Source organism: Protopterus annectens, chromosome 1.part0 (assembly GCF_019279795.1).
Source record: "Protopterus annectens isolate FY-2018-M chromosome 1.part0, PAN1.0, whole genome shotgun sequence".
NCBI lineage: Eukaryota > Metazoa > Chordata > Ceratodontiformes > Protopteridae > Protopterus > Protopterus annectens.
The window spans coordinates 140609196-140632913 of NC_056725.1; the positions used below are offsets into that span (position 1 = coordinate 140609196).

General features: G+C 43.5%; 1 protein-coding gene across 2 annotated transcripts in view; it reads right to left on the bottom strand.

Annotated features, from left to right (window-relative positions):
• SAE1 (SUMO1 activating enzyme subunit 1) overlaps window positions 1-23718 on the bottom strand; it is an 803581-nt gene that overhangs the window by 525288 nt on the left and 254575 nt on the right. For both annotated transcript variants that reach the window (XM_044090079.1, XM_044090150.1), the window contains exon 3: window positions 9892-10065. In XM_044090079.1, the coding sequence (XP_043946014.1) occupies window positions 9892-10065 (174 nt within the window). The remainder of the gene's footprint in view (window positions 1-9891; window positions 10066-23718) is intronic.

Genomic DNA, 23718 nt, shown 5'->3' on the forward strand with positions numbered 1-23718 from the left:
TACCAAAAAATTTATAAGCGTAAATAAACAGATGACGAATACTTCTAAGTTTGAATAAGGCACAAAACTGACAGCGAGGTATGTCGTGGTCTGGGCCTAAGTAAGGAATGCAGTACGAATTAAAATCTTTATGAGGTATTTGCTTTCCACGAGAAATACAATTGTTAACTTTTACTGATATTGGTTTAGAGCAAGAAAAAGGTTCCCCAATGGGGTACTTAGCTTAGTTGAAGACTTCAGATCTGAAACTCGAAAATGAAAATTTCAGGAGTCGGCCGACCGGCACTTGCGAACTGCTTCAGATTCGGACACCGTACAGCAAGAATGACTGATGTAATGGCATCGGCTGCATGCTTTATACCCTTGACTACCTGACGTCATGGAAGATGAGACAGCAACCGACGCAGGACCCAAGACTTTGATAATCAGGCCGACGGAGGGCTACTGTAAGCAGATAACCCAAATGTGATGACTGCAACAGTGAAACATGAAGAACATCCTAAATTATACATGCTAAAATGTCATAAAAAACAACCATACTTTTTCATTTTTAAAATACTTGTAATACTGACACATTCATTCAAGACAGGATATTCTGTAGTATTAAGCCTGAGTTGCTATCGTAATTCACAAGCCTCAAGGTGTTCAGGAACCACTTTCCCATGTGCATCATTTATAATTTGCTGCACTAGAAAACATTTAAAGGTGTGGTCCTTAAAGCTCTCTATATGTCTGCTTAATACAGTTGTTGTTATCAAATCTTAATTCTGTTAATTTATCAGGACAAATATACTTTGTTACTATTGATGTTTGCAATCTTTTTAGTGTTATTCCTCATGACCTTGGGTTACTTTGGTTAGAGGAACAGTTGTTTTTTTCAAACAAATTTGAGGGCTACAGAACCACCACTTTAGTGGCCTTAATGGAAGTTGCTCTAAACAACAACTTTATATTTTCTGAGGGATAACTTTTTAGGCAGAAAGTGGGGGGTAGCTATGGAGGCGGCTTGCACCCCTACATTTGCCAACTTAGTTATACCCCATTGGGAAACCAAATTTGTATTTCAAACGGAAATTTTTAGGTTTATTTTCAATTACACAAGGTTTTTGGATAATATATTTTTTGTTTGGTGTTGTACTTTTGACCACTTGCAAGAGTTTATTCATTACATCACTCATACAAGTTCAGTTCTTGAAATTTACCCATCCAGTCAGTGCTAACACTATTCATTATTTGGATGTGCAGTTAAACTTTGATGCAAAATCAAAAACCTTAGTGTCAAACATTTATAGAAAATCAACCTTTTCAAATTCCTATTTAGAATTTTCTAGCTGCCACCCCTCTTTTCAAAAAAGAGCAGCAGTAAAGGGGCAAATGATATGGACAGCTAGAATGGTGTCTAGGGAATCTGATTTCATTGATGAGATCAATTTTATCTCTCAAATGCTTAAAGCCAGAGGGTACCCTGATCAGTTACAGATTTCCCTTAATGAAGAGATTATTGACAAGAGGAAAAGAATGTTTTATTTGTCCATTTTGACAGGTAAAGCAGTGGGGAGAGGCAATTTATTATTAGTCAACATCAATAAGAAAAAGATGGATGGACATTTTTCATTTAGAAGTACATATAACCAAAATACCCCAGATATTTGTGGTATAGTTAAAAAAAATTGGCCCTTGTTAACGTCTGACCATGACCTACTAGAATTATTTGTGAATACTCCTAGTTTTATCCTAGTTTTATGTTCAGGAGAAATTTAAATATTAAAGATTTATTAGAGAGAAGTCAAAATAACAATGGTACAACAACTTCTCATCTAAGGATAGGACATTTTAAATGTGGCAGATGCAGCCAGTGCGCATTGATTTTTGAAACAAACCAGTTTTTTTGGTTACATAATTTTAGGATTAATATTCATTCGCATTTTAATTGTGTTTCAAAAAATGTATATGTGGCCAAATGTTTAGTCTGTCCCGCATTTTATGTGGGCAAGACTACTAGGTTATTCAAAAACAGGATATATAAGCAAGTTTCTGACCTCTCTAAAGCTGTAAAAACAAATGCATTAAGCAGACATTTAGAGAGTTTTAAGGACCAAACTTTAAATTTTTTTGTAGTGCAGCAAATTATAAATGATGCACATGGGAAAGTGGTTCCTGAACACCTTGAGGTTTGTGAATTGCAATAGCAACTCAGGCTTAATACTACAGAATATCCTGGCTTGAATGAATCTGTCAGTATTACAAGTATTTTAAAAATGAAAAAGTATTTTTTTAATGACATTTTAGCATGTATAATTTAGGCTATACTTGCTCAAGTAAATTAGTACCTTTTTAACTTTAACAAGTGTTAATTGTGTCAATTGGGTTTTGTGAGATGGTATAAAAAGGAAGTGTGGTTTCAGTTCATTGTTCTGAAGAAGTCTTGTTAGTACACAGATGAAAGCACTTAACAATGAAGCTGTTTTCTGGAGCTTCAGTTGTCTGCCTTCTCCTTCGTTTTATTATTATTCTCTAGATAAAAGCAACTCTAGCTACTGTTTGATCACAGGTAAATGGCCATCAACCTGTAGTAATACAGCCCCACCCCATTTTAGTTAGGACCACCTACTAGGGTTACCACCTGTCCCACTTTGCGAGGGACAGTCCCTCTTTGGGCAGTTGTGTCCTGCAAAAAATGTGAAAAAATGGCAAATGTCCTGAGATTTTAGGACAAAATTATTTTCTATATTTTATGTAATAGTTGCATAAAACAGTTATTCTGTATCTGAAACACCTAAATGTTATAAGAAACAGAATAAGGAACTAAAATGCTACAAGAATAAACTTTTATTCAGGCAAAAAACTAAAGTTCTGTCCTTTGTACTGGCCATGGGTATGTTTTGCCCTGCAAAATCTGATGTTTGTAGCACAAATGTCCCACTTTGGGCATTTGGAAAGGTGGCAACCCTACCACCTACCCATTTTCTTCTTGCAGGCCACCTCCCCAAAATTCAGCAATACCCTTCAAGAAATAATTGCTTAGGTAAAGAAAAAAGGAAATATTCTAAGTTCTGCCATATACTGCTTGTAACAAGGAAACAACTCCCTTAAAGAAAGGCAAAATATCTTTTTAAAGGACACGTGCATCACTACGACAGAAAACCCTACTCACATTTTTCAAATACATACAAAGTACAAAAATAATATAATACTGAACTGCACACATTAATAGACAAAGAAGAACTGCAGCTAGGTTTTTCCCTACACATTCTACCACAATTTTAAATTGTTCACCCTACATGAGGGTCTCAACCAGACAAATGACTGGTGCCGGAAACATGGCCTCAAACTGAATGCCAAAAAATTCATCATCATCCCCTTTGGGGAGAGTGACTCACACATATTATCACATTAATAACAAGATCCTAAGCACACAATCTGTCGTAAGGGACTTGGGCACCCAGGTTGATAGCAAAAGTACAGTTTTGTACCTACCATAAATGTAGATGTTCGAGTGTACACACTGCTGCAGTCATTACACTTGGGTTATCCTGCCATCAGGCAGTTCCCCAGTTGGCCTGAGTTCCAAAGTCTTGGTCCAGCATCGGTTGCTGTCACCTCCTCCCTGACGTCAGTGCGACAGGGGTATATAAGATGCAACCGACGCCATTTTCTTCAGTTTTTCTTGCCCCAGATGTCAGGTGCCTCTAAATAGGTAGGCAATTCCAATTGCTAATAAAACATACATACGAAAAGCAAAAAACAACTTACAGCTACCAGCAAATACTACCCATAGGTAGTAAGGGTAGAAGACATAGATACGTACCAGCCAGTAAGAGGGGAAGGAGGGAGGGTAACCTGGACTGCAGCAGTGTATACACTCGAACATCTACATTTATGGTAGGTACAAAACTGTACTATGTTCATCGTGTTACACAGCTGCAGTCATTACACTTGGGTAGAATCCCAAAGCTGAGGTAGGGTGGCTGGTTCTATAAGGCATTAGGGGTGGCTATAAGGCCCTGCAGCACTGCAGTGGCGAAGCCAGCTCTGGATTTAGAGTATAGAGGAAGATGGTAATGCTTGGTGAAGGTATGTACAGAACTCCAAGTTGCTGCTTCCAAAATATCCTTGGTAGATACTCCCCTGAGGTAGGCAGTTGAAGTGGCTTTTGCCCTGGTGGAGTGAGATCTAATGCTGTTAGGTACAGGTTTTACATGGTATGTGTAGTAGAAATGTATACAATGTCTTATCCATTTTGAAATAGTCTGTTTTGAAATGGCTTTTCCCTGTGCTCCTGCAGCATATGCTACCAATAATTGTTCAGATTTTCTGAAAGATTTGGTTTTGTCCAAGTAGAAGCGTAACTGCCTGTGAATGTCCAAAGAGTGCAGTAGTCTCTCCCCTTTATTATGTGGTTTAGGATAAAAAGTTGGCAGGTGAATAGTTTGGTTTAGAGCCACACTGGATACCACCTTTGGCATAAACGTAGGGTTAGTTCTTAAAGACACCCTGTCCTGGTGGAAAATGAGGAAAGGTTCCACTGCCATCAGTGCCTGTAATTCTGAAACTCTTCATGCTGATGTTATTGCCAGGAGCAGAGCAGTTTTCCAAGAGATATATTTTAATTCTGCTGTGTTAGCTGGCTCAAAAGGAGGTAAAGTTAGTTTTTCCAAAACAAAGCTGAGGTTCCAAGTTGGAGTAGGTGCTCTACGGGGTGGTCTTATGTTTTTAGCCCCTCTGAGGTACTGTTTTAACAGAGGATTAGAGAAGACTGGTGGATCCGTGTTGTAATGAGCAGAGATGGCAGAGGCATGGATCTTGATGGATGAGAAGGAGAGGCCTTTGTCCAGCATCTCAGTTAAGTATTGTAGTATCTGAGGAATGTTTGGGACAAGAGGGTCAAGGCTGTGAGCTTGGTTCCAAGCACAGAATCTCTTCCATTTATCCGAATAGGCTTTCCTGGTACTAGGCCTTCTGGCCTCCAGAATGACATCCATAACAGCTTTGGAGAGAGGTATTGCTTGCTTGACTAAGGAATCTTCCATGCAGCTAGGTTTAAGGTATTTAGCTGGCTGTGTAGTATTTGATTGTTGTGCTGAGTCAGCTGATGTGGGATTTGAGGCAAAATCCAGGGTGGTTCTTGTGCTAAGCTCCTTAAGATTGGGTACCAGTGCTGGCGTGGCCAGTCTGGTGCAATCAGCTTTTATGAGTACCTTTGGCAGGAGAGGTAGTGGTGGGAAAGCGTATACTTGTAGGTTCTCCCATCTGAATGAGAGGGCATCCACTTTCCATGCTTGTGGATGGTAACTCCTTGTGCAGAACTTTTGTAGCTGGCAGTTTATTGGGGATGCAAATAGATCTATGTCCGGGCTCCACCATTTCTGTGTTACCATTCTGAATATTAGTGGATTCAATTCCCATTCATGGGGATCCATGATGATTCTGCTTAAGTCGTCTGCCAGTGTGTTTTTCTCTCCTGGCAGGAATTGTGCTTGTAGATGAACTTGAAGGTTTATAGCTGTGTCCCACAAAGTCATGGCTTGTCTGCATAGGGGGTAGGAGTGAGTGCCCCCTTGCTTGTTTATGTACTACATAACTGTGGTGCTGTCTGTCTTTAGCAGTAGTTGTCCTGGATGCAGCATGTCCTTGAAAGCTATAAGGGCATTTTGTACAGCTAGCATCTCTTTTTGATTGATGTGAAGATGCCTTTGTTCTGCGGGCCACGTGCCCTGAATACATTTGCCTGCCATGTGTGCTCCCCCAGGCGTAATCCGATGCATCTGTTGTCAGTGTTTGCCTGGCTGTGGGTTGTGTTAAAGGCTGTCCCTTGTTGAGGTGACAAGCTTGAGCCCACCACTGAAACTCGAGTTGAAGGCAAGGGATTAGTGGTATAACTGTTTCCAAACTTTGACAGTGTTGAGACCATACATTCTTCAGGTACCATTGTAGTTTCCTCATATGGAGTCTGGCATATGGAATTAGTAGTATGCAGGATGCCATGTAACCCAAGGCCTGCAGAATTTTTCTTGAGGGAGTTGGGTCTTTGTTGCCATCAACTGAAAGTATTGAGTTAGTTGTCCTTGCTTGTCTGGCATGAGATAAGCCATCTGGGCTGTTGTGTTCAAGCTGGCACCCAGGAATATAATCTCTTGTGAGGGCACTAGTTTTGATTTCTTTTTGTTTACTGTGTACCCCAGGCAACTTAATAACTTTTTTACAAACGCCAGATGCTTTAGAAGAATGTCCTTGCTCTCTGCTTGAATCAGGCAGTCGTCCAGGTATGGATAAATTTGAATTCCTTTCTGTCTGCAAAATGCAATTACTGGTGCCAGGCATTTTGTGAAGACCCTGGGCACAGTAGATAAGCCAAAGGGCAGTGCAGAGAATTAATAGTGCATTGAACCAGCTATGAATCTGAGGTATCTTCTGCAGTTTTGTCTGATAGGGACATGCAGGTATGCCTCCTTGAGGTCCAAAGTCACGAGCCAAGCTTTCTTGCCCAGCATGGGAAGAAGCTGCTGTAGTGTCAACATTTTGAATTTCGGAACATCCAGGTAAGTGTTTAGAGATGAAAGATCCAGAATGGGCCTCAAGGCTTTGTCCTTTCTGGGTACCAGAACGAGTCTTGAGTAAAATCCTTGTCCTTGCTCCTGTGATGGTTCCTTTTGAATAGCTCTCACATCCATGAGCGCTGTAATTTGTTTTTGAGCCTCTGCCCATTGATTTGGTGGCAGATTTGGCATTCCTTTTAATCTTGGCAGAGTGTGAAAGTGGAACCTGTAACCTTGAAATACAATGTTGAGAACCCATTTGTCTTGGGTGATCATTTGCCAATTGTGGTAGAAGAGTGCCAGTTTTCCTCCCAAGGGGGCTGCCAAGAGGGGTTTGTTTGGCAGCAGTAGTGGGAAGTCATTGGAGCTGCTTTTTATATGGTTGGGGCCTGTCTTCCCCTTCTTTCTGGCCTGATGCAACCCCATTGTCGAGGCCTGTAAGGACCTTGTGTTTGACCTCTATCTCTTGGACGTCTATATCTTCCCCTTTGAGGTCTGTCTTTAATTGGAAAGGACCAATTCTTAGTTGGCTGGTTTCTGCTAAACCTAGGAGGCTGAACCTGTAAGAAATCCTTCACCGTTTGCATAGATTTTGCCTTATCCTCCATTTTCTTTAATACCTCTTCTGCCTTAACTCCAAATAACACATCCTGCTGCAAAGGTGCATCCAATAATTTTGCTTTAACATGATCTGGTAACGTATGTTCTTTTAACCAAGCATGTCTTCTAACGACAGAGCCTGTAACTGCTGCTCTGCAGGAGGCCTCTAGAGAATCAAAACCACATTGCAAAGTATGCTTTCCCACTTATTCAGCTGCATGCAATAAATCCTGCATTTCTTTAAAATTAGGAGGATCTGATTCTGGAAGCATTTTTTGATTTAATTGAGACAGTAAAAATTGCTGATATTTTAGCATGTGAAACTGGCAATTTAAGGCTCTCATTGCTAAAGTTGCAGACGTATATACTTTCTTTCCCCATCTGTCTAATGCTCTGGAATCTCTGTCAGAGGGAACTGGATCTTTGGCTGATGAGGCCTTAACTCCTTTGGATCCCTGAGAAATAGTTTCAGGGTCAGCTACAGAGCTTTTATACAGAAATTTATGTGAGTCAGGGACTCTGTAGTATCTGTCAGGTTTAACAGGGGCTGGAGGTAAGGAATCAGGATTTAAGCTGGATTCAGTATACACATCATCCACAATATCTAACACCAGCGGAATAGCAAGGGGTCTGTGTTGAGGTAATAAAAGGAAGTCTCTGAGTCTTTTCTTGGATTCTGAGTAATCCTGGCCTTCCCAGTAGAAATGCTCCCTCATGGTATGTAGGGTTTCCCCAAAGGAGTAGTCCTCAGGTGGTGAGGCTGATGGAATTGATTCCTCAGCATCAGAATCCTCATAAGGGGGTAAAGAGTATCCTAGGTCTGAGGATGAATCAGAAGAGATGGACACCTGATCGGATGAGTCCTAGTCTGCATCCTGTCTAGGCCTTTAATCAGGAGGGGGATGGAACCCCCTGATCAGAGTGATTAGGTCTTCAGCCATTTTGAGCATTTGTTTCTTAGGCATGGAGGCCTGTCCTGGAGAATGCTGTATTTGTTTCTTTGACTTTAAAGGAGGCTTAGACTTAACTGAGGGTTTAATGCTTAACTGAGTAGGTCTGAAGACACCCTCTGAAGCTGTGGGTTGCTCAGCTACTCCGGATCCCTCTGAAAGGTTAGTCTCGGTAGGCTGAACTTGTGCATCCGAAGGCCCAGCCATCTCCACGTGGGAGTCAGAGGCGGCCTGTGGTTCTACAGAAGCGGTCGTCAGGAGCTGCGAAGGCGTCTCACTGAAAACCAGAGAACCGGCGACTGGCCTAGAAGAGGCTTCGTCGTCAGTTTTGGGCCTAGGATACCTATCCTTGTCTTTGCGTTTTTTGTGTATTCTGGTCGTCGGAAGTTCTGACGGCATGATATAATTGAATTTTCTACCAAAATAATGTCGGGCAAAATCAAACCGACATTTAATAGTGCGCTTGTTAAACCTAGCATAAAACCGACAACCAATGGCGTCGTGGTCTGGGCCTAGGCATGGGATACAATAGGAATGGAAATCCTTATGAGGTATTTGCTTCCCACAAGAAATACAGTTATTAACTTTTACTGACATCGGTCTGAGGCAAGAAAAAGTTTCCCCAACAGGGTACTTAGCTTTGTAGAAGACTTTGGTTCTGGATTCGGAATGAAAATCTCAGGAGACGGCCGACCGGCACTTGCGAACTGCTTTTGCTTCGGGCACCGCGCGGCAAGAAAGACTGAAGAAAATGGCGTCGGCTGCATCTTATATACCCCTGTCGCACTGACGTCAGGGAGGAGGCGACAGCAACCAACGCCGGACCAAGACTTTGGAATAACCCAAGTGTAATGACTGCAGCAGTGTAACACGATGAACATCTGACTTTTGACCACCATATTACCTCCATCGTACAGAAAGCGTACTACATGGCCCACCTCATTGGGAAGGGTATCTCATTCAGGGACAAGGAGGTCATAACATCCTTGTATTCTTTCCTTATAAGACCCATTATTGAGTACAACGCCCCTTTTGGAATGTATCTCATAAAGCACATGCAGCAGCTGGAGAGACCACAGAGGTTCCTCACCAGGAGAATCCAGGGCCTCAAACATCTACCCTACACAGATAGGCTAAAAGCCTGTCCCTCCACTCAGTCTCATACAGACTCCTCTGAGGTGACCTCTGTCTGGCATACAAAAGCCATCTCAGACCCCGCCTTGATGGGACTCCATATCCGCAAGTCAAGCTCCACTCGAGTAACCCACACATGCAACTTCAAACTGGTCTGTGACATCAACAGAACATGTTGGCAGGAAAGATGCGTGTCCCAGACACTCCCCCTTCTGTGGAATAGACTCTCTCTCTATGTCAAGCAAAGTACCTCATTAACCTTTTTTAAGTGCAACCTGGATAACTGAATGGGAAACAGTAAATATACCCCTGGGATTCCACCTCTGTCCCTCCTGGACAAGGCATCGGATGCTGACTTGTGAGAACATGGGCTAAATTATTGGATAGGCTTGCAAAGGCCTCAGGGCCAATAGCTTAGTAACTTCCTATTATCCTATGAGAAGTATGGTAAGTATGGTTGTTGACAATGCCTCTGTGAAAACAGTTAATGATGTGGTTTAAAAATACAGTGGCACACAATGGCAAGATTTAAAACTTGTAGTCCACAAGCTTGACTTTGTACCTAATACAGAAATATGCTAAAAAAACTGATGATATTTGCCTCTGCCTCTGCTTCTGTCTTACACTATTATTACAGAGCCATCAAAGTGTAGAAATGAATCAGTACTCACAGCTTCAAACTGGCAAAAGAACTCTTCTGATTTGTTTGCAATATTGTCTGTGTCAACTTTTACTTCCACCATTGGATTCAGATTCTGAGCTCGCTCAAGAGAAGCCTCAGCACGGTTTCGGCCCTGGGAACCTGTAGGAATAAGGAACTGAGCTCGAGTGTCCTCTTCAGATACCTTAAAATGAACAAATGAATGAATGGAAACATTTAAAAAGCAGCTCTTTTAAACTCATAGCTGACACAAACTCACAGAAAATATAGTGACCCTTACAAGTGAAATGTTTCACAGCAAATCCCAATCTGATAAAAAATCTAGAGGCCAAAGAGATTTACAAAAATAATACATAGAAAATACAGTAACAAAACTGAATTAAGACAATTTCAAAGGAAACTGAAACAAAAAGGCCTAGATACCCTTAGGGCTAAAAAGAGAGTTATATATGTCAGAGAAAAAAAGGTGACATACTGAAACATGAACAGGAATTTATTCAAATGTCAGTGCTATAAAAGCAGCATGCATTTTTAAATCAGAAAACAAATGATATACTAAAAATTGAAAATGAATTTATTCAAATGCCAGTGTTACAAAAACAGCACATTTTCTTTTAAAACAGAAATAAAATACAGTTGTGTAACTAAACTTACCATTAACAGCAGACGTTAAAAAGATGGCTGCTGTAGCCAAGTTATACGAGTTATGCCCTGCCTAGGATATAACAGCTGGCCAGCGTCCAAAGCTTCAGGGCACTTTCCACACACCCAAACTGTATGCCACCTCAAGTTGAGTTAACTAAAAAGACAGGTTTGGGTGATAAGCCCTTCAGAGCTTTCATACCAACTGAGAGAGGGAGATTAAGCCATTAGAAGACATTGCTAGAAAAATACAATTATATATATATATATATATATATATATATATATATATATATATATATATATATATATGTCCACACCCTGGCATTAAAATTACATGAAAAAACAAGGGGGGTGGACAGAGGAAGCAGCTACCGCAGCAGTGATTACTCGAACATCTATTTCTACGGTAAGTTTACTTACACTACTGTATTACGATCTTCATTTTTTTCACTGGGGACATTACCACAGCTTAGAATAATTGACAGATGGATGGGGAAAGGTCCAACAGCCCATGGAAAATGGTCCAAGCAAAGCCTGTCCTAGACCTGGAAATTATAATTTAGTTTGTAGTGCTTTGTGAAAACATATACACAAGACCACATTGTTGCTTCTTGAGTACTTCTAGAGTCCGACCCTTTCCAAATATCTAGACACAATATAATCAAGGAATTTATTCCTGCTCTCTAGCATAAAATACAATTGTAATCATGTTTTCTTTACTATGATTGTATCTATAACTATACTATGTAATGCCATCTAAATATTTTGATACTATGTAACCAATGAATTTATTCCTGTTCTCTAGCACAAAATGAAATTTTATTAGCGTTTTTCTTTACTATGATTGTATCTGTAAACTCACCATGTAATACGGAGCTTTTCTCCCCGGGCCTCCACTGAAAACGGGCTCCCTGAGCCCAGTGGAACTCCCTGGTCATCAAACTGGAAATAAATAAGCCATAGATGAGTCCAAGACCCTGGTAGAATGAGCCTAGACCCTTCCTGAAAATGTTTTGCTGTGGTGGAAATGACAAAAGGTAAGAGCCAGAGATAGCAATTTGAAAACAGTCTGCTTTTTTAACACGGGTTATCATTGCTTCTTGCCTTCATAAAAAATACAGAATTGAGTTCTGAAAGTTCTGAAAGATTTAGTTATTATGAGATAGTACATTAGTTGTCTGGACATACAAGTTACGAATTATCCTTTCTCTTTCATTTTTGGGTTCTGGAAAGAAAACAGGAAGTTTGCCAGTTTGGCTTAAAGTAAATCTGGATACCACTTTACGCATAAACGAATGATTATTGCTCAACAAATGCCTGCTCTGTGAAAAATGAGATAATACTAACCCAACATAAGAGCTTGGAACTCAAGATACTCTTCTTGGAGAGATCAGAGCAATCAATCAACATGTGAAGAACCTCAAGTCAGCGAGATGAGCTGGTTCAAATGGAGCAAGTGTTGATTTCTCTAACAGAAAATTAAGATTCCAAGGATGAGCCAGCAGTTGTCTTGGAGAATTCTTATGCAGGCGCCCTGTCAAAAACAATTTCCCATGAGAATGCACTGAAATAGGGGATTCTATGGGCAGACATGATAAAATAGACAATAAATGCACATTCATAAAGAACTAAGACAGGCCAAAGATAGTAACTCACATAAATAATGAAAAAACAGAGAAACACTATCCCTGAATGGGTACTGGCTGTTAAAATGGCACCAACTAAAAAACCTCTTCCATCTGCTTAAATATGATTTTCTAGTAGCAGGTTTTCTTGTCTCCATTAGTACCTGTTGCACTTCCTCAGAAATCAGCTGCTTAAAAGGTATCAAGACCCCCATCATCCAAGCAGTCAGTTGTAATTGTTTGGGGTAAGGATATATCAAACACCGCTGCTCGTGTGAGCAAATCCAGTCTCTGAGGAAGCATGTGGTAATTGCCCCTAGCCAATTCCCAAAGAAGGCAGAACTACTGCTGCCAGAGCCAAAAGGGAGTCACCACAATGACCTCTGGGAATTCCTTCTGAATCTAAGGACACTGCATTATCAGTGGAAAGGACAGAAAAGCATACAGGAATATTCTTGCCCAAAGAAAACAAAAGGCATTTGTATTTGACAAGTTGACTGTTTAGAAAGGAGAAAAAAAGGTCTACCTGAATAACTCTCCACAGATGGAACAAATCTTGGACAACCTCCCGATCAGTTTATATTCGTGCGGGTCTGCTTTTGCCCTGTTCAGCTAGCTGCCACACAGTTCTGCTTTGATGGATTGTAAGAAACCTGCAGAGGGAGAGTGTGCTGTAAAGCTACAGCCCACGCTAACAGGACTAGTCTGCAAAGGGGGTAAAATCTGGTTCCGCCTTGCTTGTTTATGTACCACATCACTGTGGTATTGTCTGTAACAACTTCAAGAAGTCTTGGGCACTACAAATGAGTCAGAGAGTTGACGGCCTTTATAAGAGCTAGCTAGCCTCTATTTTAAGTTTATTGCTTTGGTATGTGTTTCTTGTCCCAGAGACCTTGCACTTTTATTCCCTTTAACATTTCAAAGTCCAAGGAGCCTGTAGTGACTGAATGCTATGGAGCAGGAGGGAAAATGGGAGACCAGAATTTAGGGATATTTGAAGTCTCCGTAGGTTTGTGTGTGTACTAGGCTAATGACTTTTTAAGTGTAGCCATGCATCCCAAATCCATGACAGGCTCCTGCACCCTTGATAAATGTAAGCAGGGGATTGGGAGATGAAACATTTACAAGCAGGATCATGGAAGATGAACCATTTGCAGCCTGCTGTATCCATTAGAGACATAGGTACCAAACCAGGGATGAATTTCCTGTTCCTCATCCAAATGTCAAAGCTACACTTGAAATGGGTTAGGGAGGAACTCTGCTTTACATGGACAGGAAGCCTAGACCAGAAAATGGTAGTCTCTGGAATACATACCTGTCTCTCATGCAAGTCCTATTTATTTCACAGGCAAGGTTTAAGTCTTTAGATTGGGTAATTTTGGTACTGTGTTGCTGTTGGTTTTGCAATATGCAGGAGATCCATCAGGATGTTATCCAACAATGCCTTGTATGACAGGCATACATCTCCCCTCAACAGCCTATAGGAGACAGAATACAGGGATAGGGCCTTGAGGTGGACTGCACAGGACATGTTACTTATGCTCTGTGTTCCTTTAGTGAGGAATCCCTGTGAAGATTTCAATTGTTTCATGCGCCTAGCTAGGTACATACCAAAGGGGGCACTGTACCCAATGATAGGTCTGACGAATGCTGAATACAGTGGGACAATGACTTCCTTGGACTTAGGATGCCATACTTTTGTTAATAAGTTGCACAACATAGAATGATTTACACACTACTGTAGACATGCGATGGTCAGGGGCTAGATTACTGTTTGTGTGTGCCTCCAAATCCCGGACTACTGAGTTGACTCTAAGGGATGCGTTGTTAATATGATAGCTGCCACCAAGTGATTTCTACTTTCACAAATCCCAGAACTGGAACCTGAAAAAACAATAGGCGTTGATACTGGGACAAGAGAAATTTCAGATACCATTTTATGTTCATCATGTGGTATGAGAATCATGGATGACATGAGACCCACAATCCTCAGGTAACCCCTCTCTGTGACTGAACCGTGTGTGTGTAAAATCCCTGGAATAGATCTAAATGTAGAACTATTTATTCCTGTGGAAGAAAAGTTAATTTTCAATTCCGAAATCTTCTGGGAGGTTCTGAGTTCTCAGCCAGACGAACCTTCACAAAACAGTACCAGTGGCAGGAGCAATGAAAGCAGTATCTACAGACTGATATACACACTTAAAACTATTACTGACCAGAGAAACAAAAGAAATTAGACAACACAAAGCAGACTTTTCCCTCAAGAGAGGGACATGCAGCCAAAACATTCCCTCAAGACTTTCACAATTAGTCAGTAGAAACAGAATTCTAAAAATAAAAGTTGCAGAAGCATACACTTTTTCCCAGACTTATCAATAGCTTTACCTTCTTTGTTAGAAGGAAAATAATAAGAAGTTATGTACTCACCATAACGTTCCATCTGAGTAGGTAAACTTCATTTGTCAGCAACCTATGGGTTATCGGATCCGAGCCAGCAGCTTCCAACAGCTAAGATTAGAGCACCAAGCTCCTCCCCCTTACCCATAATCCCCTGCTATCCCTTCCTGACCTCAGATCGAGTTTGCTTATCCATAGACCATACGATACCAAGAACCACCTCCATACTCTAACCTACAGACAATCCGCCATGAAAGCAAGAGTCCTTTGAACATCCATATAGGTTAGGGGGACGGAGGGAGGGACGGTTGCTGACAAATGAAGTTTACCTACTCAGATGGAACGTTATGGTGAGTACATAACTTCTTAATCTGAAGTAGTTAACTTCATTTGTCCATCAACCTATGCCCCCAGCTACCTGATTCTTGGGAGGTCCTCATGGAAGGATGTTCCGGAGCACTGCAGAGCCAAAGGATGCTCTCCCTCTGGAAACAATATCCAATTTGTAATGGTTTATAAATGTATGAGATGAAGTCCAAGTGGCTGCTGAACAAATGTCATCCAACGACATCCTAGATCAAAAAGCAGCAGAGGTAGAAATCGACCGAGTAGAATGGGCATGGACTCCTTGAGGTGCAGGCAGGCCAGAACTCTCATATGCCAAAAGAATACATTGGGAAATCCATCTGGACAATGTGCCTTTTGTTACAGGTTTTCCCAAAGAGGATTTAGCAAAGGATATAAAAAGCTGGCCTGATTTCCTGTGATCAGCTGTCCTGTTCAAAGAGAATCTTAGTTGCCTATGTACGTCTAGAGAGTGCAACTTGTATTCACCTTTGTTCTGATAATTTGGAAAGAAGACTGGTAAATTAATAGATTGGTTGATATTAGACTCCGAAGCAATTTTGGGCAGAATGGAGGGGTTGGTCCTGAGTGAGACTCTATCTTTGCGAAAAATCAAATACGGTGGCTTGGCGCAAAGGGCTTGAAGCTCCGAGACCCTTCTGGCCGAAGTTATGGCAACAAGAAAAACTGTCTTCCAAGATAAGTATTTCAGATCCACCGAAGTTGCAGGCTCAAAGGGAGGAGCTGTTAGAGACTGAAGTACAAGAGTTAAATCCCAAGGAGGGACTGCATCTTTAACCGGAGGTCTTAGTAGGAAAGTGCCTTTTAGGAAGGTCTTACATAGCTTGGACCAAATCAAAGGGCCGAGATCACTGCCAACATGATAATGAGAGATTGCAGCCAACTGGACTTTGACCGTAGAAGAGCTAGCACCTTGGTCGAACAATCCTGACAGAAAATCTAGTACTGCTGGCAACGGAGCTGTAAAGGGATCCAAGTTGTGATGCTCCGCCCAAATAAAAAAAACGCTTCCATTTGCTATTATAAATTCTTCTAGTAGATGGCTTGTGAGCGGCTACTAGAATAGCCTTGACAGCGGACAAGATACCGGGAGTCCTAGCTATCACTGGAACTGTATCAACCAAGCTGTGAGCTTGAGGTTGTCCAGATTCGGGGTTGACAGGCCTGATGGGGGAGAGATCAGATCCGGGATGGGATCTAGAATCCATGGGGGATTCACTAGATGAGACCATAGATATGGGAACCAAGCTTGACGAGGCCAGAATGGGGCAATGAGGATTATTCTGCTCCCCAACCGTCTGGCTTTCTGTAAAAACTTTAGCATCAGGGACAGAGGAGGGTAAGCATAAAGTAGACCGGGTGGCCAAACATGCACCAGAGCGTCTCTGGGGGATTCCCTGGGTGGGGAAATTAGAGCGAAGTAGTCGCTGCACTTTGCGTTCGAAGGAGAGGCGAAAAGATTGCAATGAGGTTGACCCCATTTGGAGAAAATCTGCTTCGCTACTCTGGGATTCAGTGACCACTCGTACGGAGAGAGGATGGTTCGACTCAGTCTGTCTGCCAAAATGTTAGACCGCCCTGGAATGTGCGTCACTATGAGAAAGCGGTTGGTGGACATCGCCCATTCCCACACTCTCATGGCCTCCCGACAAAGTGGATAGGACCTGGTTCCCCCTTGTTTGTTGATATACCAGATGACCGACATGTTGTCTGTCTGGATCGCAATTGTCTCCAAGGGAAGAAGGCTCTGAAGTACTTGCAACGCCAAAAGCACCGCTCTCATCTCTAGGACACTGATATGCAATGAGGTCTCCGAATGGTTCCATGTGCCTTGGATGGTCCTGCCCAAGCAGTGCCCCTCCCCCCACCTGAGGCGAGAGGAGTCTGTGGTCACCGTGGCTAGAGGAGGGGACACAGAGAAGAGGCACCCCTTCTGGAGGTCCGGGGACTGGAGCCACCATAAGGGGGCTTTCCTGCACACCCTGCTGAGAGGAATGGGGAAGCTCAGGGGATGTCGCAGAAAGGACCACTGGACTTGCAAAGTCCATTGAAGAATTCCATGTTTAAGCGCGCCATGGGTAGTAGGTTGATGGTTGCTGCCATCGAGCCTAGGGCCCTCAAGACCAATTCCGCAGGGGGAGCTGGGGATTGTAAAAGGGCCAGTACATGGAGTTTCAGAGTTCGTAGCCGGTCTGGAGTCAAGAAGGCTAGAAGCTGGTTTGTGTTCAATCTGGCTCCGATGAAATCTAGGATTTGAGTTGGGAGAAGGGAAGATTTCCGGATGCTGATAGTGATCCCCAGCTGGGGAGCTAGATGGAGAAATTAATCCCTGGCGGTGCATAGTAGATACCTGGTGGGGGCGGTCAGGAGCCAGTCGTCCAGGTACGGAAAGACCTGAATTCCCTGGAGTCTCAGGTGGGCCGCTACAACAGTTAACACTTTGGTGAACACCCTGGGGGCTGTGGTGAGACCAAAGGGAAGGACTCTGAATTGGTAATGGCTGGCTCCCAGCCGGAAGCGGAGTAAAGTACAGTTTTGTACCTACCATAAATGTAGATGTTCGAGTGCTAATACAGCTGCAGTCATAACAGATGGGTTCTCCTGCCGTCAGGCGGGTCCTCGGTCGGCTGAATTCCAAAGTCTAGGTCCAGCGTCGGTTGTCGTCGCTTCTTCCCTGACGTCAGTGCGACAGGGTTATAAAAGAACCAGCCGACGCCATTTTCTTCAGTTTTTCTTGCCCCCAGATGTCAGGTGCCCCCAGAAGGAAGGCAATACATAAATTTGTGTAATAAGGCAATGCAATATAATCAAAATACAGTAGTTGCAAGCAAATACACCATAAATGAATACCCCAATCAGGTTGTATGAGGAGGTGTTAGCCAATAGGCCTGTCCCAAGAGGGGAAGGAGGGAGGGAAACCTGGACTGCAGCTGTATTAGCACTCAAACATCTACATTTATGGTAGGTACAAAACTGTACTATGTTCATCGTGCATACAGCTGCAGTCATAACAGATGGGTAGAATCCCAAAGCTAAGAAAGGGGTGGTAGGCACTAGGTGGAACTAGGAGGAGCAAGGATGCCCTGCAAGACTGCAGTGGCAAAGCCTGCTCTAGTTTTGGAGTATAATGGTAGGTGGTAGTGCTTGGAGAAGGTATGCACAGAACTCCAAGTGGCTGCTTCCAAGATATCTTTGGTAGGAACTCCTCTGAGGAAAGCTGCAGAGGTAGCTGTGGCCCTTGTGGAGTAAGATCTGATGCCTGTAGGTACAGTTTTGCCATGAAAAGAATAGCAAAATCGTATGCAGTGGGCTATCCATTCTGAGATTGTCTGTTTGGAAATTGGCTTTCCTTGACCTCCTACAGCACAGGACACAAAGAGCTGTTCTGATTTTCTGAAAGGCTTTGTTCTGTCCAAATAATAACGCAGTTGTCTGTGGATGTCCAAGGAATGTAATAATCTCTCCCCTTTGTTTTGAGGATTAGAATAAAAGGTAGGTAAGTGTATGGCCTGATTCAAAGCTACCCTGGATACCACTTTAGGCATAAAGGACGGGTTGGTTCGTAAGGAAACTCTGTCCTGATGGAAGATGATAAAAGGCTGCACAGCCATGAGAGCTTGTAGTTCTGAAACTCTACGAGCTGAGGTAATAGCCAGAAGGAAAGCTGTTTTCCAGGACAAATATTGCAAATCTGATGAGGCAGCTGGCTCAAAGGGAGGCAAGGTCAGTTTTTCCAGAATGAAATTGAGATCCCAAGCAGGTATTGGTTGTTTCCTTGGGGTCTTAGATTCTTAGCCCCTCTGAGGAACTGTCTTAAGAGAGGGTGAGAGAATAAGGGTGGATCAGTGTTGTATTCTGCAGAAATGGCTGAGGCATGGATTTTGATGGAGGAGAATGAAAGTCCACGGCTTAGCAGCTCAGCTAGATACTGTAGTATTTGAGGTAAATTCAGTTTTCCAGGATCCTGGCCCTTTTTCTCATTCCAGATACAAAACCGTTTCCATTTTGCGGAGTAAGCTTTTCTAGTTGATGGCCTTCTGGCCTCCAAAATGACATCCTGCACCTCCTTGGAGAGTAGGGTCTGTTGTGATGCTAAGGAATCTTCCATGCGGCTAGATTGAGTGTTTTTAGCTAGCTGTGAAGAGTTTTGAAGCTGTGCTGAGTCAGGAGAAGAGGCATTAGAGGCAGGGTCCATGGTGGGGAATGTGTCAGGCTCCTCAGGAGTGGGTACCAGTGTTGTCTTGGCCAGTCTGGAGCAATGAGAATCATCTTTGGTCTGTCTGCTCTGGTTTTCAATAGAACTTTGGGCAGCAGAGGAAGAGGTGGGAAGGCATAAACTGTCATTGATGTCCAACTGAAAGAGAGAGCGTCCACTCTCCAGGCCTTTGGATGGAAAATCCTTGAGCAGAATTTTGTCAATTGGTGATTTTTGTGGGAGGCAAAGAGATCTATGTCTGGCCTTCCACATGCTTGGATTATTTCTGTAAAAACTTTTGGATGCAAGTTCCATTAGTGTGGATCTGTCATATTTCTGCTTAGGTTGTCTGCCAGCGTGTTTTCCTTGCCTGGCAAGTACTGTGCTTGTAGTTCGATTTGTAAGTCCATGGCCATGTTCCAAAGTGACATGGCCAGTCTGCATAGGGGGTATGAATGTGTTCCTCCCTGTTTGTTTATGTACAACATAACTGTGGTGTTGTCCGTTCTTATCAATAGTTGACCTGGTTGCAGAAGGTCTTTGAAAGCTATAATTGCATTTATTACTGCTAGCATTTCCTTTTGATTGATGTGAAGGTGCTTTTCTTTTTGGGACCATTTGCCCTGAATGCACCGATCTGTCATGTGCGCCCCCCAGGCGTAGTCCGAGGCGTCTGATGTGATGACTTGATTTGCTTGAGGCTTGCTGAATGGAAAACCTGTGTTTGTTTGGCATGCTTGAGCCCACCACAGAAATTCCTTTTGTAGACATGGAATTAGTGGTATTATTGTTTCCAAACTGTGGCTGTGTTGAGACCATAGGTTTTTCAGGTACCATTGAAGTTTCCTCATATGCAGCTTTGCACATGGGATTAGTAAGATGCAAGATGCCATAAATCCCAGAGCCTGCAGGATTTTCCTTGCAGTCAGCCTGGTGCAATTTGCTAGTGCTCTGAAGTATTGAGTTAGTTGCCCCTGCTTCTCTGGCATGAGGTAGGCCATCTGGGTGTTTGTGTCCAAGTTGGCACCCAGGAAAATTATCTCCCGAGAGGGTATTAGCCTTGATTTTTCTTTGTTGACTGTGTATCCCAGAGAGTTCAACAACATTATTACATAAGCCAGATGTTTCAGAAGAATGTGCTTGCTGTCCGCTTGGATCAGGCAGTCGTCCAAATAGGGGTATATTTGTATCCCTTGAAGTCTGCAGTAGGCGATTACTGATGCCAGGCATTTCGTGAATACTCTGGGCGCAGTAGATAAGCCAAAGGGCAATGCAGAGAATTGATAATGAGTTGAACCTGCAAGAAATCTGAGGTATCTTCTGCAATTTTGTCTGATTGGGACATGCAGGTATGCCTCCTTGAGGTCCAATGTTACCAGCCAAGACTCCATGCCCAGCATGAGAAGAAGCTGCTGTAGAGTGAGCATCTTGAATTTTGGTACGAGTAGAAATGTGTTTAGGATGGACAGGTCCAAAATAGGTCTCCAATCTTTTCCCTTCCTTGGTACCAGGAATAGTCTGGAATAAAAACCTTGACCTTGTTCGTGCGTCAGTACCTCTTGAATAGCTTTCATGTCTACGAGATCTGTAATTTGCCTTTGTGCCTCTGCCCTTTGATTGTGTGGCAGGTTTGGCATGCCTCTCATTTTTGGAAGGGTGTGAAAATGGAATCTGTAGCCTCTGTTTATAATGTCCAGGATCCATTTGTCTTTTGTGACAATATGCCAATTTTTTGAAAATAATGCCAGTTTTCCTCCTAAGGGGGCTGCCATTTGAGTCTTGCTTGGCATGCAAAGGGAAAGTCATTGGGCTTGCTTTCTGAATGATTGCGAGTTATCCTCACCACCTCTTTGTGTAGGAGCTTGCCACTGACTGCCTCTAAACGATCCTTGAATTGTCCTCTGCCCTCGGGCGCCTGTATCTACCTCTTTGGGGTCTGTCCGTGGCTGGAAAGGACCAATTTTTGGAAGGCCAATTTCTACTGAAACGTGGGGGTTGTACCTGTAGAAAATCTTTCACAGTTTGCATTGATTTAGCCTTTTCCCCCATTTTCCTTAATACCTCCTCAGCATTAGCACCAAATAATACATCCTTTTGTAGAGGGGCATCTAGTAATTTAGCTTTGACATGATCAGGCAAGGTTTGTTCTTTGAGCCAGGCATGTCTACGTATAACTGATCCTGTAACAGCAGCTCTACATGAGGCCTCTAGAGCATCAATACCACATTGTAAGGTATGCTTACCCACTTGTTCTGCACTATGCATCAAATCCTGCAACTCCTTCAAGTCTGGTTGTTCAGGTTGTGACATTTTACTTTTCAATTGTGATAACAAAAACTATTGGTATTTTATCATATGGAACTGACAGTTTAAGGCCCTCATGGTTAAGGTAGCAGAGGTATATACCTTTTTTCCCCACCTTTCTAAGGATCTGGAATCTCTCTCGGAAGGTAATGGATTTTTAGCAGTGGAGGCCTTAATTCCCTTGGGGCCCTGTGAGATGGTTTCTGGGTCAGCAGCATGGCTTTTGTATAGAAATTGGTGTGAGTCAGGAACCCTGTAGTACCTATCAGGCTTGACTGGGGCTGGAGGCAGGGAATCCGGGTTAAGGCAGGCCTCCGAATAAACATCATCTAGGATGTCCAAGACAGGAGGTATAGCCAGAGGCCTGTGCTGAGGTAGCAAGAGAAATTCCCTAAGCCTTTTCTTGGAATCTGAATAATCTTGGCCTTCCCAGTGGAAGTGTTCCCTTAAGGTATGCAAAGTTTCCCCAAATGAGTAATCCTCTGGGGGGGGGATACAGAAGGAATGGACTCCTCTGCATCAGAGTCTTCAAAAGGGGAGTAAGAATGTTCCTGATCATCGGAGTGCTCTGAAATAATGGAGCCCTGATCAGAGGAGGGGGATTCTTCCTCCACTCTAGGCCTTTTGTCCGGTGGGGGTTGAGAACCCCTGATAAGAGTAATTAAATCCTCAGCCATTTTAAGCATCTATTTTTTAGGCATGGGGCCTGGAGATGGGCCCTGTGTAGCTTGTCTCTTAGAATGCATGCTTGCTCTAGACTTAGTGAAAGCCTTGATGGAAAAAGAAGAGGAAGGTCTGAAGACACCTTGAGTGGAGGTAGACCTGTCCACATTTTGAGGATTAACGCCAAGAGTGGCTTCGGAATATGTAGTCGGGGTGTGGGCCGAGGAGCCTGCGACCTCGGGCACAGACACCGCCAATGAAGTGTCGTCGGTAGTCACGGGCTGCGTAGGCACCTCGCTGAGAACCGGACCATGTGTAGTCAACTTTGGCGTGGTGTCGGTAGAGGCCGCGGACCTCGTGTGTCGGTCCTTATCTTTGCGTTTTTTAGACAAAACTGGAGTCGGAGTATCCGACGACATAATGTAGTTAAATGTTTTTCCAAAATAATGATGGGCGAACTCCGCCCAACGCTTAATGGTGCGTTTGTTGAATGTAGCACAAAAGCGACAGACCAATACGTCGTAGTCTGGGCCTAAACAAGGTATACAGAGGGAATGGAAATCCTTATGCGGTATTTGCTTCCCACATGAAATACAATTTTGACTGACATCGGTCTGAGGCAAGAAAAGTTTCCCCAACGGGGTACTTAGCTTTCAAAAAGGCTTCGGTTTCAAAATTTTCGTAATTTCAGGAGCTGGCCGACCGGCACTTGCGAACTGCTTCTGCTTCGGGCACCGCGCGGCAAGAAAGACTGAAGAAAATGGCGTTGGCTGGTTCTTTTATTCCTCTGTCGCGCTGACGTCAGGGAAGAAGCGACGACAACCGACGCCGGACCTAGACTTTGGAATTCGGCCGACCGAGGACCCGCCTGACGGCAGGAGAACCCATCTGTTATGACTGCAGCTGTATGCACGATGAACATCCTCCTGGATCGTCTGTCCATCGAAATGTGGTAGTACGCATCCTTGAGGTCTATGGAGCACATCCACTCGTTCTCCTGCAGAAAGGGGAGAATGGATTGAAGGGTGACCATCCGGAACTTTTCTTTGGCTACTGACAAGTTTAGAAAGGACAGGTCAAGGATTGGTCTTAGGTCCCCCGTCTTTTTTGGCACCAAGAAGAACCTGGAGTAAAAGCCTGATCCGGAATGGTCTGGGGGGACGTGCTGGATTGCTCTTTTTTCTAGCAGCCGGAGTATTTCCTCGGCTGCCGCCTCACTTTGATTGGGTGGGACATCGGGGAGGCTTCGGGAACTGAGAGGGGGATTGAGAAAGGGAATCTTGTAGCCTCTGGATATGATCTGAAGCACCCAGCGATCTGTTGTAATGGACTCCCAAGCTGCCAGGTGCCTCGAGAAACACCCCTCAACTGCCTCCAGAGTGGAGCAGTCGGGTAACCCTTCAGGGTTGCTGCGTGAGCTGATCAGAGAAAGGTTCTCTGGACCCAAAGTTCTTCGGGCCCCCTCTGCCTCTAGGGCGGCGTCCACCCTGTCCTCCTCTGCCTCTGAAGGACGAGGGGTCCGGAGCGAAACGGGATTGTTGAGACTTCCGGAACCACATCTTCTTCTGTCCCTTTTGGTTCCTGGAGAAGGACCTCTGGGGAGCAGAGAAGCAGACTCCGACAGCAGACAACATCTTCCAGT